A 15,508-nucleotide genomic window follows, 5' to 3' on the forward strand; every position below is an offset into this window, starting at 1 on the left:
TAATTTCGCCAAAATGTAACTAGGATTATGAAATGTTCCGACAATACCCACTTAAAATGGGGGAAAAAAACAACACCCAGCAGTATAACTATAGAGTTTTGTCCTAACCTCTATCTGTACCCTAGCAAAGAGCACAACACTAGGGTGAAATACAGTTAGAATCATAGAATGGTTACAGTAGGAAGAAGGCCATTCGGCCCGTCGAGCCCATGCCGGCTCTCTGCATTAGCACCTCAGCTAGTCCCACTCTCCTGCCCTTTCCCCGTAGCCCTGCAAATTTTTTTCTTTCATACGTTATCCAACTCCCTTTTGAAAGCCATGATTGAGTCTACCTCCACCACCCTTTCAGGAAGTGCATTCCAGATCCTAACCACTCGCTGTGTAAAACAGTTTTTCCTTTTATCGCCTTTGGTTCTTTTGCCAATCACCTTAAATCTGTGTCCTTTGGTTCTCGACCCTTCTGCCAATGGGAACAGTTTCTCTCTATCTACTTTGTCCAGACCACTCATGATTTTGATCACCTCTATCAAATCTCCTCTCCATTTTCTCTGCTCTAAGGAGAACAACCCCAGCTTCTCCAGTCTATCCATGGAACTGAAGTCCCTTATTCCTGGAATCATTCTCGTAAATCATTTCTACACCCGTTCTAAGGCCTTCACATCCTTCCTAAAGTGCGGTGCCCAGAATTGGACACAGTACTCTAGTTGAGGCCGAACCAGTATTTTATACATGTTCATCATCATTTCTACGCTTTTGTACTCTACACCTCTATTTATGGAGCCCAGGATCCCTTAAGCTTTTTTAATTACTTTCTCAACCTGCCTTGCCACCTTCAACGATTTGTGCATATATACCCCAGGTCTCTCTGTTCATGCACCTCCTTTCATATTGTACTCATTAGTTTATATTTCCTCTCCTCATTCTTTAAACGAAAATGTATCACTTCACACTTTATTGCGTTAAATTTCATCTGCCACGTGTCCACCCATTCCATCAGCCTGTCTATGTCCTCTTGAAGTCTATCACTATCCTCCTCACTGTTCGCTATACTTCACGTTTTGTGTTAATTACACTAGTGCTGGTAACCATTGGCGGTGTTAAATGTAAAGGCAACATAGGAACATGAGTAGGCCATTTAACCCCTCAAGCCGGTTCCGCCATTCAGAGAGATCACGGCTAATCTGCGACCTAACTCCACATACCCGCTGTTGGCCCATAACCGTCAATACCTTTGGTTAACAAAAATCTATAAATCTCAGATTTAAAATTAACAATTGATTTAGCATCAATTGCCATTTGCGAAAGAGAGTTCCAAATTTCTACCACCCTTTATATGTAGAAGTGTTGAACCATGTCCCAGCAAGACGCCAATGCCTTCAGGCAAGCAGGAAGGTAAATCCTTGTATCTCCATGGTCGCAGGATTCGACTTCTTCACTCAAATTGGTCAGATGTTGTGAGGTTAGACTGTTCTTTGTCTATCAGACAAAGTGGTGCTTCATATTAGCAAAGCATCGCATATGCAGGACAGGGTAAATGGGCACTGTAATTCTCCCCATATTCCTGATTTATACAGAAGAAGTGTTTACCGTACTTACCTGTTGAATTGCTGTGGCCTCTATTGATGTATCAAAGTTTCATGTCAAAATGTTTAATTAGAATTGACCAGTAAGATTACATAATCTCCTTTTTAACAAGGGTGTTGAGAGGTGAAGTTTATATCAAGAATTTTGAAATAAAGGAAGACTTGAATTTGTACAGTATCTTCAGAATCTTGGAACGTCCCAAAATACTTTTTTGAAGTGTAGTCACTGCTGTAATGTAGCAAACACAACAACCAATTTGCGCACAGCAAGCTCACACAAACCATAATCAAATAAATGACAAGATCATCTGTGTTAGGTTTTGGTTTGAGGGATAAATATTGGCCAGGACACCAGGAGAATTCCTCTGTTGTTCTCTAAATAGTGCCGTGGTATTTTGTATATACACTGGAGAGGGCAAACAGGGCCTCAAATGAATGTCTCGCACAAAGGACAGTACCTGCAACAGAGCAGCACTTCTTCAACACTGCACTGAAGTGCCAGATTAGATTATGTGCTCAAGTGTCTGGAGTGGGGCTTGAACCCACAACTTTCTGACTCCGAGGCAAGAGTGCTATGACGGAGCCAAGGCTGATAATTTTGGCCAGGACACTATTCCCCCCTCACTTGCTAAATGAATAATGGGATCTTACTTCAACATCTCATTTGAGGAATGGTTCTTCTCAACAGGTCCATGTTGGATGGACTAATTCTCACCTGGTACTATTGCAATTTGTCTAGTTGCGGCCTGAATTTACAATTTTCTATTCCAATGACAACAACAACGTGCATTTATATAGCACCTTTTATGTAGTAAAACATCTCCAGGCCCTTCACAGAAGCGATTGTCAACCAATTTGACACTGGGACACGAGATATATGGACAGGTGACCAAAAGCTTGGTCAAATAGGTAGGTTTCAAGGAGCGTATTGAAAGAGCGAGAGAGAGTTTCAGAGGCTTATGGAGGGAATTCCAGAGCTTGGGACCTAGGCAGCTGAAGGCACAGCCGCCAATCGTGCAGTGAAGAAAATCGGGTGCGGAAGAGGCCAGAATTGGAGGAGTGCAGAGTTTTCGGAGGGGTTTGGGGCTGGAGGAGATTACTGAGATAGGGAGGAGCAAAGCCATGGAGTGATTTGAAAACAAGGATGAGAACTGGAGCCAACGTAGGTCAGCGAGCACAAGGGGTGATGGGTGAACGGGACTTGGTGCTAGGGGGGGAAATAGACACAGGATCCCAGGATTTTCTCTTGTATTTCCCAGTACAGGTTGTACCTCTCCAGTCCGCGTCTCTCTGGTACAGCAACATCCCTGGTCCGGCATCATTCCTGGCGGGGGATCGCGACCCGCGCTGTGTCCTCGGGCTGGCTGCTCCTCTGCTCCCCGCTGCCTCCGGTATTCCCTCCTTGGTCGGGTCGAGCGAGGAGTGTGGCAGCTGATTGAGGCGCCGAAGCTGGGCCTGAGAAATGCTGCGCAGTAGGCGTCTGAGCAGCACATGTCAGCGGCGTTGTCAGCAGTTTAAATAAACACCAAGATCCCCTCACCTGACAGCCGGTCGAGCCCTCGCCTCCTCTCTGACCCGGCAGTGCTCCCGCCCGCTCTGTAGTGCCTCGTTCATTCCCTATGGGAACCTGCGGCTCCTCCTGATCCCGACCCCATTTCCAGAGGTGACGGCTGTGAAGCAGTTCCCGTGGCCATGGGGAAATAGTTCGCCAACTTCATGTGTAAAAAGGATTTCCATCCGGCCTCCAAGTCCAACATCAAAAAGGTGAGCAGCAGCTCGGGGCGGGTGTTGTTGGGAGGGGGCAGCAATGATGTCACTGGGCACGCTCACTGGTGTTTGTGCCCCAGATCTGTAGCAGCTTTCAGCCTGTTTGGCTTTGGTTGATGTCTACGCCGCTTGGAGGAATTGGCTTTCGTGGGCACCCAAATGCTTTATCGCGTATTTACACAGGGATCTGTGTAAATACAGCAATCGATCTTTCCTTGTTGTCTTTCTTACTCTCCGTACTCATTAAAAAAATTACTCAACTTGATGAACACAACATTAAAAAGAAACAAAGGATAACAAATTGTTATAATAGTATATTATTCTACAAACCAGATATTCAACATGGTCTCTCCGCAGTTTTATAAAGTTAACCACTTGTCAGTTGACCCCTAGGGTACTGCTAACAACGCTAGGGTTGGTGTGCCCGCCCCATGCCCGGAAAATTCTCTGGTCTGGCACCGGTCAGGTCCCAAGGGTGCCGGACTGGAGAGATACAACTGTAGTTGGATCAAAGAAAGTGGTCTGGAAAATGGTCACCTGTATGCCTTCATAAATAAAATGTTTTTTCATTTGGAGGTGGAGGCGATGAAAAAAAACCGAAATGTAACAGGAAAAATGTTAGTCCTTGCAACAAAGCAAATTATTTTGATTTCACCTTTTAATAAATACATTTTCTCTTTTACATGCAGGGCCTGGGTTCCAATAAATAACTGCTACCTCATGTCTAAGGAAATTCCCTTTTCTGTGAAAAAGACTAAAAGCATCTTCAACAGTGCAATGCAAGAAATGGAAGTGTATGTGGAGAACATTCGTAAAAAGTTTGGAGTATTCAATTATGCACCTTTCCGGTCACCATACACTCCCAACAACCAATTCCAGATGCTAAAAGACCCCCAGAACCCAGCAGCAGGGACTGCCAAGCCTGATAAATATGAGAAAATTAAATTAAACTTCGATATGACCGCATCGCCGAAAATAGTTCTCAGCAAACCCATGTTAATCAGTGGTCCCAGTCGGAGGATTTCGGACATGCCTCGCTCGCCAATGAGCACAAACTCTTCGGTGCACACTGGTTCTGATCTGGAAACTGAACCAGCAGAGAAGAGTATGAAAGTGGCTTCCAGTCACTTCAGTGCAAGTGAGGAATCCATGGATTTCATTGACCGGAGCACAGGTATGGTCCCTCAACTTAAGAACGATCTTGGGTAAGTGGGTGAGGGTGGGAATGAGGGGAGAGGGAGAAAAATGAGAAGACAGAAATCTATAGAATGGGGTTTCATCAGCAAAATGTATGCTTATGAATTTAATTGACATAAGCTCGTTTCTATTTAATTACCTCTGTTTGAATAATGCAGCTTACCAGTAAGTTGTCTCAAACGTATTGGATTTTAGATTATGGTTGATTTTTAGGTTGTCCTCCGCTGAGGAAGGCAACTTCAGTTTTGCAGACTTTATAGAAGAGCAAGGGGGTGATACCTGAGCACAGAGCCACACTGGCATTATTCATAGAGTGAACTGAGATGAAGTGACTGCGTCCTTCTAATTTCATTGGGAGGCAGAAATGATTCATGCTGGCCAGTATTGGACGGACACTCCAGAGAATTTGTGCCGCCATGGTAAAGTGAAAAGGTTTAAAAATAGAAGCTCTTGTGTTTTAAATAGTTCTTTTTCATGTCATTTTCATTCAAATGGTGAATACTGTATTGTAGAGATGATGTCACCAGCATGTGATCAGGAAGGTCAATGGTATCTTGGCCTTTATTGCAAAGGGGATGGAGTATAAAAGCAGAGAAGTCTTGCTACAGCTATATAAGGTATTGGTGAGGCCACACCTGGAATACTGCGTGCAGTTTTGGTTTCCATATTTACGAAAGGATATACTTGCTTTGGAGGCAGTTCAGAGAAGGTTCACTAGGTTGATTCCAGGGATGAGGGGTTGACTTATGAGGAAAGGTTGAGTAGGCTGGGCCTCTACTCATTGGAATTCAGAAGAATGAGAGGTGATTTTATTGAAACGTATAAGATTACGAGGAGGCTTGACAAGGTGGATGCAGAGAGGATGTTTCCACTAATGGGGGAGACTAGAACTAGAGGGTATAATCTTAGAATAAGGGGCCGCCCATTTAAAACAGAGATGAGGAGAAATTTCTTCTCAGATGGTTGCAAATCTGGAATTCGCTGCGTCAGAGAGCTGTGGAAGCTGGGACATTGAATAAATTTAAGACAGAAATAGACAGTTTATTAAATGATAAGGGGTTATGGGGAGCGGGTGGGGAAGCGGAGCTGAGTCCATGATCAGATCAGCCATGATCTTATTGAATGGCGGAGCAGGCTCAAGGGGCCGCATGGCCTACTCCTGTTCCTATTTCTTATGTTCTTATGTAAAAGTCACCTTTCAAGTAGTGGAGACTGCTGCTTTGTCAGTTGAGTTGTCAACACTCTCAATAGATTTGTTCAGAAACTTAATCAGAGACATAATGCATCATTGTGAATCTAAATGAGCAAAAGAGAAATGTGGGGATATTTGATGGCTTGCCGTTGAATATGGAATTTATCTAGTGAATGAAATTTATCTCGTGAATGAAATTGATCTCACGAATGAAGGACGTCAAGAGTTGTGCAAGGGTCCCTCATAGGTCTGATGGATTCCATATGCAGTGGTTGAACAGAATATTCTGTTCATTGACTGTACACTGTGTGCAGTTGTTGGATAACAAACCTTTATCCTCCTACTGATGTTAAGCTCAGTTGTGGTGCAGGTTACAAACATTGTTGACAACCTGGACTTCTTCGCCAGTTCCACATTGATCCAGTTTGTTTCCTCTTTCAGCTTCTCCTGGATCTGTGAAGACGAGTCAAGCTGGCAGTGTGTCGGGCAGCCCAAAACCCTTCACTCCTCAGTCCTCCACTCCCATTGCTGCTAAATCAGAAAGGACTTTGAAAAACCCTCCTACGGGCAGCATCCTTAACCTAAACCTTGGTTAGTTGTGACCACAAAATGTTCTTCCATTTGGTTTTGTGGTGTTTCTGGTCAAAGTGCAGTGAGACAAAGAGACTGGGTGCGAGGAGTGTGTGCGCATGTTTTATGAGATTGTCCAGGGGTGTGTCATGTCCTGGAAAGGGTGGGGAAGGAGGAAGAGACTTTGGAGCAAAGAGAGTAATTCCTTTTGTGAGGGTTATAGATATATAGAAATGGAATTGTATTTTCCTTTTTTAAAATTGATACCAATTTAATGATTCAAAAAATTAGTTCCCAATACCACCACCCCCCCATTTATTTTATAAACTTGATGCTTATTGTATATTGGAAGTCACAAGGTACACAGATAAACAACAGGCAGCCTTTCCTAAAGTTCTCTATATCAAGCACATATTTGTCTAGTACAATGGGAAACTTGCTTATTGCCTTATCTGTTATTTACACACATCCCTATTCTATGTTTTCAACAGCACTGCTGTTCACTTCCAATTTGGTCCCAAAATGCCAATAACTTTACAGGTTCTATTCTATTTATTGGTCTATAGCTCATTTGATGAGCCAACTGAGTTGGCAAACTCCTTGTGTTCATACCATCCCTAATGTGCAGCACTTTAGTGCACCAGTATATTGGGCTGCCCATTGGTAAATTGGCTGTGGTCTACCTCTCCAACTTTTCAGATATCTCTAACACAGCTTTTGCATCAGATTCGTTCCACAAAATTGATCTTGCCATCTCACTAATGTTTTACTCTTTCTTTTCATATAATAGATCGCAGTAAAGCAGAGATGGATCTAAAAGAGTTAAGTGAATCAGTGTTGCAGTCAGCTCCCGTGCATCTCACCTCACCGAAAAAGCAGCCGGTTCGAAGCAGCTTCCTGCTTAACCTCGACAAGACCATAGAAAGTTGTAAAGCACAGCTAGGTGAGAATGTCTTGTGATTTAATAACATTTGGGGTTGTTTGGAAGATAGGGACGTTTAATAAAAAGCCGAGACTTCGTGAGTTTTAAAAATATCTCCTTTCACAGTTATTGGTTAGGAAGACAGGAGAGTCGGCATTTTGCCAATCTTCCTGTTTAATTGGCCGATGAGGTATGTGGTGTTGGAGAGGCAAATTTATTTTCCCACACCTTTTTATCAAGATGGAGTACTGCATGTTAATGAATGGTCTACCTAACATTCTGGAAATGAAGTGCTGAAACCCATCCACTGAAGGCACGTCCTGTATGAATGATTTCTGAGGCAGAGATTTGTACTTGCTCCCATCTGGATGGGAGTCCAGCACTCCGCTGCTGGAGTTGCCAAGTCTAAGTCATAATTTTAAAATATTTTTAACTCCATTCCATTTGCACATTTACTCTTGCCTATTTTATTTATATTCTGTTCAACGCAAAGTTGTACTGAATATTTATTGGGATATTGCTGAATAAAACACTTAACGTGTGTCTTACAACAACAACAACAACTTATATTTATATAGTGCCTTTACCGTAGTGAAAAGTCCCAAGGCGCTTCACAGGAGTATTATGCGATAAAAATTTAAATGAGTGCAGGTGAGGTAGGTTTTAAGGAGCATCCTGAAGGAGGAAAGAGAGGCGGAGAGGTTTAGGGAGGGAGTTCCAGAGCTTGGGGCCTAGGCAACAGAAGGCAAGGCCACCAACGGTTGAGCGATTATAATCAGGGATGCTCTGGAGGGCAGAATCAGAAGAGCGCAGACATCTCGGGGGGAGGGGGTTGTGGGGCTGGAGGAGATTAGAGAGATAGGGAGGGACGATGCCATGGAGGATTTGAAAATAAGGATGAGAATTTTGAAATCGAGGCATTGTTTAACCGGAAGCTAATGTGGGTCAGTGAGCACAGGAGTGATGGGTGAGCGGGACTTGGTGCGAGTTAGGACACAGGCAGCCGAGTTTTGGATCACCTCTAGTTTATGTTTTATTAAGCATTCTATGTTCTATTCTAGTGTAGCACCCAATCACATTTATGCGATAGCCTCATTTAGAATACAGTACAATGTACAGAGCCCAGAAAATATCTATTTCAATTTGCAGTTGGTGCTATTAATTGATTCGTGGCGGGGCTACAGTTAGCCCAGCTGGGAAAAATCAGCTTGAGTTCCTCCTCCTGATACCAAGTGATCCATGCTGGAAGGTATGTGTGTATGACGTCTGATGAGAATGGATTACCATCCCTCCATGACCAAGTAGCCTGCTGGAGCACATACTCTAAGCTCACAGAGAAGAATTGCCACTTGGTTGAATTACCAGAGGTTCTTTTGCAATATTCAGAATAAGAAGCCATACCTTCAGGAGATGAAGAGAGAAACTTGAGGTGGAGGTACTCCTAATCAATGTAGCCCTTATTCATTTGTACACTGCAGTCTTAACAGGGCTTTATTCAATATATGTCTCCTTTTATTTTATTATGGAATCTATTCTCTCATATACCAAACCTTCATTAGTCACCCCATTAACTGCATTCCTTGTGATTAATTATAATGCTCCCCAACCACACACAAATGCAGCCTTATCCAGGTTAGATTATATTCAGTGATCAACTTTTGATTATTCATCAATTTGTGATTGTAATTGCTTCAATTTTATAATCAATAGTTCATCAGTACACATCAACATCGGATTCTGCACTGAAATCCACCATTGGGGGAAATGCTAAGTATCTGGAACTGAATAAAGCTGTTCCACAAAGTTTACAATGTATTGTGCTTAAACAAAAACATTTTTTTTGGGGGGGGGGTGAGGGTGCAGGTGGCAATCTGATCTTGGGCGTTCAGATGACTTGTAAATCACAAGCATGATCCTTATGGTTTTATGCCATTTGAGCCCCTGATTTCGAGCTCTGCCTTTTTTTCTTCCTTTCTTATCCTCCTGTGCAGATTTTGAAGTGGAATAAATTCTATTGGCACAATTTAAATGGAACCAAAAGCATTACCAGGCACCGAGAAAAGTCCTGGTATTTTTGTTGTACACGTGATGTCATTGTGATCCAATGACTTGCTTTGACACGTTGCACATTATTGCATTGTATATTGGTAAGCTAAGAAATGCTTCTAATCATGAAGTTGGTGTCCTCTTGTGTAGGAATATTCCTCTGTTCTGTAATGTTTATAATGAACCTTTGAAGTGTGTTGGGTATTTGAGGCTTGATTGACGACATTCCAGATTGTTGATTCAGTACTGTCTGAAAATTGAATGTATTTTTAATCCCAAGGAATAAATGAAATCTCTGAAGATGTTGATGCAGGAGCTGAACACAGTGACTCTGAGGATTCAGAAAAATCGGACACCACTGACAGCGAATATGCCAGCGATGAAGGACCAAAGCTAAATAATGGGCAAGAAGAGGGGGAGGAAAAGGAAGGCGCCAGGGGTGAGAAGGATTCACCCTTTGTGAAAAAGAAGCCAAAGCAGGTAATGGCTCATGGTGAAGTGAAGCAAGAGACCAGTCCCAGTTCTGCTGTGGGTAAAAATGAGGCGTCTGGAAAGGAAAAGGCAAATGGGGACTCTGACAAAGAACACGTTGAGAAAATGAAAAGTCTACATCAGGCAGCAAAAGAGAAATTGGGGAATAAAGATGAGACTGACTCACCAACAGTGCACTTGGGACTGGGTTCTGATTCTGATTCTGAGAGTGAACTGGTTATAGATCTGGGAGATGAAAGTAAAGAGTCTGTGAGAGAAGGCAAGAAAGGGGAGAAGAGCAAAAAGGATCCAACTCCAACACCGACACTGAAGGAATCGCCAAGTGCATCAAATACAGAGAGTATGTATTTTAAACCTTTGTTTTTCTTAATGATGTAATACTTTCTCTGCTTATTAAACCTGGTGGGTGCCCAGTGATGAATGTGTTTACTACATCATGGCTGGATTTCGGGTGCCTTTGGGCACTAGGGTGCCATTGATGAGACCGGGTCAAAAATGTCCACCCGCGGTAACCAGTTAATTTTGTTTATAGAATTGTTCAAGGCAATCTGTAACCTTTTATACCTATCAGGAAAGGATGAACAGGCTGGGTTTCATTACGCTTGACCTAATAGAGGTCTTTAAAATATTAAAAGGTTTTTGTTGGAGTATACACAGAGAGTTTCCACTTGTGGGGAAGACCAAAACTAGAGGCTATCAATATAAGACAGTCACCAAGGAATCCAATAGCGAATTCAGGAGAAACTTCTTTACCCAGAGAGTGGTGAGAATATGGACCTCGCTACCACAGGGAGTGGTTGAAGGGAATAGTATCGATGCATTTAAGGGGAGGCTAGACAAGTATATGAGGAAGAAAGGGTTATGCTGATCGGGTTAGATAAGGAAAGGCAGGAGGAAGCTCGAGTGGAACATAAACGCCGGCATGGACTGGTTGGACCAAATGGCCTGTTTCTGTGCTGTATGTTCAATGTAATCATATGTAATATAATCAAGTACCTTAACATGTAGAAGACACAATTGGATCAGCCAAACCTAATTAGCTAACTTTAACAAACTGAAAACATGTTGCGATTTGGAGGGGTTTTTTGTCAATCACAAATCATCAAATCATGATCTTTGTATATTCAGATTGACTGAGAAGTGGGACTGGGACCACAGTGGCAACTTCAGAATGGTTGAATCAGAAATTCACTTTTTTGGTGTAGATTTCATTACAATGATATAATGTGTTGATGTAAAGGAACACAACAACCTGAAGGGGAAGGAAAGTCTGGGGAAATACTTTCTTACTCAAAGTATTTCCCTCTTTTAGTGAAAAAGATTTACTGTCAAAAATCTAGTTTGACATTTCTTGCTTTTCAAAGTAAATTTTTGCAGCTGCACTAAGTCTGGCCGTGCCTTCCTTAGTACTAGCTTGCTTCATGGTGCAGGAATATAGAGCGTTCTTGTGAATCTTGATTGCCCCATTTAAACAACGGTAGCCATGGCTTGGAACTGGGCTGAGAACTTGTTGACTCGGGAATAAAAAGTCAAACCAGATTTTTGAGGAGTATATTCACTATAAAATGGGGGGGATACCTTGAACAAAAAACATTGCCCCTCCCACCAACTTTGCTCAGAACTTTATAAAGATAATCAAACAGATAGATATGTGAACCAAACTGCTGATTATCCTTTTCAATAGTTACAAGGGCAAATATAATATTCCTAATTGTGTGTATAGGTAAAGCATCACCCACTTCAACTGTGTCCAGTCAACCAAAAGGTGAGGTTGCTTCTTCACTCCCCAGTCTCCCAAGCCAGACCCCTTCAACCAGTATTACAACGACTGCCAGTGTTGCGTCTACTGCTACAGTTCCAGCCGTTGCTATTAGCAACAGCCCGGTTAAAAAGCAACGGCCTCTATTGCCAAAGGAAACTGTTCCAGCTGTCCAGCGTGCAGTGGTGTGGAATCCCTCGACCAAGTTTCAGACCTCCTCACAGAAATGGCACATGCAGAAAGTACAAAGGCAGCAGCAACAACAGCAATTGCCAGCACCGCAACAGCAACCATCTCAAAACACAGGAATACGATACCAGACGAGGTTGGCTGTGAAAGGTATAAATATTTTGAGTGTCTAGCTCTAAGAGTCCAACACGTCATTATGTTTTGGTAATTTTGCTACAATTGAAGTTTTTTTGAAAAAGTCTTTTGCTTTTGTATTAAGGGAAGTAAATCGAGTCATGATAACCCAGTTCGGACTGTGATGCAAAGCAGTGTCATATCATGGAATTGAGAGAAATAAACAATGGGGGCCAAGCTCTGGGAGCTCATTGACATCACCTTGCATGACCTAGGGTTGTACCACCTCCAGCCTCTCATAGAAGCTAGGCTCCTCTAAGATTGGGGGTGCCAACAGTAGGCCAGACAGCACACTGCGATCTGCCAGTCTCCCCTCTCGTCACAGGAATGAAACCCTCCACCCACCCCCTGTCTTTTTCTGTACTCTAGCATTGTGAACAATGTGAAAGTACAGCTGGTGCGTTTGCCGTTACTGTGGCTTCTGAAATGGCCACAGCTGATCTTGTGCCAGAGGGCTGCCTCGGTCAGGTGTTGAGATCTTAAAATTCTTAACTTGGTCGTCATGTAAGAATACAGCAAAGGTACAATTTGGAGACGATGACTCGCGTCTCTTGATGATTGCTGACTATGATTTGCTTTCCAATTGCAGCCGTGCAACAGAAAGAGGCAACTCTGGCAACTTCAACATCTTCCATCACTTTGGTTACAAGCAGTTCATCTGCATCTGTGGCAGGCAGCAGTTCAGCAATGGTGAACACCGCTTCCAGTTCAGTCTACAGCACTGATTTACCCATAGCTACTCCATCTGCTGATGTTGCTGCCGATCTTACTAAGTATACAAACAAGGTATGTGCTGCTACTCTCCGTTACTGAATAGGTTTGCTGCATAGAATTGCATAGAAATTACAATATGGAAGCGGACCATTTGGCCCAACCAGTCCAGGTTATTAGTAGTCCTAATCCCATATGCCTGTTCTGTTCCCATATCCCTTTTATTCCCCTTTCCTTCAACCACCTATCGAACCTACTCTTAAATGTTGCACATGGTCTCTGCTTCGATCATTAACTGGAGTTGTGCCTTCCGCAGCCTCATAATTCAGTGTAAAAAGAAAAAAACGTTTCCCTTGCTCTTTGACCTAAATCTTAGATTTAATCTTGTATGTATGTCCCCTAGTTCTAAGATCCCCCAACCACTGGAAAACATCTGTTTCTTTTGATTCTAATTTAAAATAATTGTCTTTCTTCGTAGTTATATTTCTTCATTCCAGGCAGCAACCTGTTGAACCTGCAATGTGCTCTATCTATTACACCGGATATATGGCACAGAAACAGGCCATTCGGCCCAACCAGTCCATGCCAGCGTTTATGCTCCACTCGAGCCTCCTCCCGTCTTTCCTCATCGAAACCTATCAGCGTAACCCTCTATTCCCTTCCCCCTCATATGCTTGTCGAGCCTCCCCTTAAATGCATCTATACTGTTCGCCTCAACCACTCCCTGTGGTAGCGAGTTCCACATTCTCACCAATCTTTGAGTGAAGAAGTTTCTTCTAAATTCCCTATTGGATTTCTTGGTGACTACCTTATATGCTCTTCCCCACAAGTGGAAACATTCTCTCTGTATCCACTCTATCAAAACCTTTCCTAATTTTAAAGACCTCTATTAGGTTCCCTCAGCCCTTTTTTCATCAACATCCTTCCTACAGTTTGGAGCCCAAAGCTACACACAAGACTCCAACTATGGTCTTATTATGGTTTTATAGATTCGCCATTACATCTTGATTTCTGTAATCGATGGGGCCAAAATTGCCCACTGCTGGAAATGGGGTACACCCTCCATTAATTTTTTCTCCACTGTACCCCATGCGGCAGAAATGCCGTTGATATTTGGCATTTTGACGTTTTTTTGGCTCCGGGTGGAGGCTGTGGCGGCTGCGGGGCGCAAGTGCCGCCGCATCGCAACGTCTCTTTCAGTTAAAGGGGGGGGGGGGGGAGGCTGCTGCGAACTCTGCAGCCACTTCAGTGACCAGTACTGGGCCACCAGAAAGGGTTTCGGCCGGGCCAGTGGCCTGGTACCCAAGAGGGTGCCAGGCTGACCGAACCCGGGGGCATAATTGTCGGGCCGTCCTGGCAGTCGGCCGACGGAAAAAAATAACATGGTGGCCGCGGCAGCGTGGCCTTCTGTTTAAGGGCGGCTGGACTGCCGTGCCACAGAGTGCACACCGACACAAAAAGCTGTCGGGGACATGGATCAGCGGCGGGGCCGCTCTCGCGGGGCAATACCGGGATAGGGGCCATTTCATAGAAACATAGAAACATAGAAAATAGGTGCAGGAGTAGGCCATTCGGCCCTTCTAGCCTGCACCGCCATTCAATGAGTTCATGGCTGAACATGCAACTTCAGTACCCCCTTCCTGCTTTCTCGCCATACCCCTTGATCCCCCGAGTAGTAAGGACTACATCTAACTCCCTTTTGAATATATTTAGTGAATTGGCCTCAACAACTTTCTGTGGTAGAGAATTCCACAGGTTCACCACTCTCTGGGTGAAGAAGTTCCTCCGCATCTCGGTCCTAAATGGCTTACCCCTTATCCTTAGACTGTGACCCCTGGTTCTGGACTTTCCCAACATTGGGAACATTCTTCCTGCATCTAACCTGTCTAAACCCCGTCAGAATTTTAAATGTTTCTATGAGGTCCCCTCTCATTCTTCTGAACTCCAGTGAATACAAGCCCAGTTGATCCAGTCTTTCTTGATAGGTCAGTCCCGCCATCCCGGGAATCAGTCTGGTGAACCTTCGCGAGAGGATCCCCGCCAGTCGGTAAGGGGTCGGCGCGTGCACTCCGCAGAGAGATCCCGGCCGCTGCTCTAAAACTCACGAAAGGCAACTTACAAAATGGCGGCCCCTCTGCAGGAGAGTCGGCGGCTATTCCACGCCACCCGGTGGTTGTCGCTTTCAGGCTGCCAGAGGCCTTATCGGGAGGGACAATTTCGGCCCCTATTTCTTTTTCCATAAAACCCAGTATTCCATCAGTATTTTAACGGCCTTGTCCACTTGAGCTGTTGCTTTTAATGTCTTGCAAGCTGAACCTCCAAATCCATTTGCTCTTCCACATCACTCAGCTTTCCTCCAATCAAAGTATAATTATGGGCCCAGTAATGCATTATTGCCCCGTTTGGGGACGGTAACATCCAGGAGGTGGGGAAACTTTGTGTCAGGTACAGAAGTCCTGCCCCGCTCGCTAAATTCAGGTTACCGCCCCCGGGAGGAAGTGGAGCACTAAATAGAGCACACGTCAGTAACGCTACACACTGGGCCACGTGGTGCTGCTGCGGACGAGGGGCTCTTCCCTCAATTAAAGGGAAACCTAGAAACATAGAAAATAGGTGCAGGAGTAGGCCATTCGGCCCTTCGAGCCTGCACCACCATTCAATAAGATCATGGCTGATCATTCCCTCAGTACCCCTTTCCTGCTTTCTCTCCATACCCCTTGATCCCCTTAGCCGCAAAGGCCATATCTAACTCCCTCTTGAATATATCCAATGAACTGGCATCAACAACTCTCTGCGGCAGGGAATTCCACAGGTTAACAACTCTCTAAGTGAAGAAGTTTCTCCTCATCTCAGTCCTAAATGGCCTACCCCTTATGCTAAGACTATGTCCCCTGGTTCTGGACTTC

The 15,508-nt window shown here is 44.1% G+C and overlaps 1 protein-coding gene across 17 annotated transcripts in view; it reads left to right on the forward strand.

The window, feature by feature from the left end:
* Nucleotides 1-15,508, forward strand: part of zmynd8 (zinc finger, MYND-type containing 8) — a 106,410-nt gene that overhangs the window by 65,539 nt on the left and 25,363 nt on the right. For 12 of the 17 annotated variants that reach the window (XM_070896347.1, XM_070896355.1, XM_070896359.1 and 9 more), the window contains 6 exons: nucleotides 4,040-4,524; nucleotides 6,181-6,330; nucleotides 7,100-7,252; nucleotides 9,558-10,109; nucleotides 11,493-11,867; nucleotides 12,481-12,677. In XM_070896347.1, coding sequence (XP_070752448.1) covers nucleotides 4,040-4,524; nucleotides 6,181-6,330; nucleotides 7,100-7,252; nucleotides 9,558-10,109; nucleotides 11,493-11,867; nucleotides 12,481-12,677 — 1,912 coding nt within the window. The remainder of the gene's footprint in view (nucleotides 1-4,039; nucleotides 4,525-6,180; nucleotides 6,331-7,099; nucleotides 7,253-9,557; nucleotides 10,110-11,492; nucleotides 11,868-12,480; nucleotides 12,678-15,508) is intronic. The other 5 variants (XM_070896356.1, XM_070896361.1, XM_070896363.1 and 2 more) reach the window with 4 other exon arrangements.

The sequence above is a fragment of the Pristiophorus japonicus genome, chromosome 12 (assembly GCF_044704955.1).
Source record: "Pristiophorus japonicus isolate sPriJap1 chromosome 12, sPriJap1.hap1, whole genome shotgun sequence".
Lineage (NCBI taxonomy): Eukaryota > Metazoa > Chordata > Chondrichthyes > Pristiophoridae > Pristiophorus > Pristiophorus japonicus.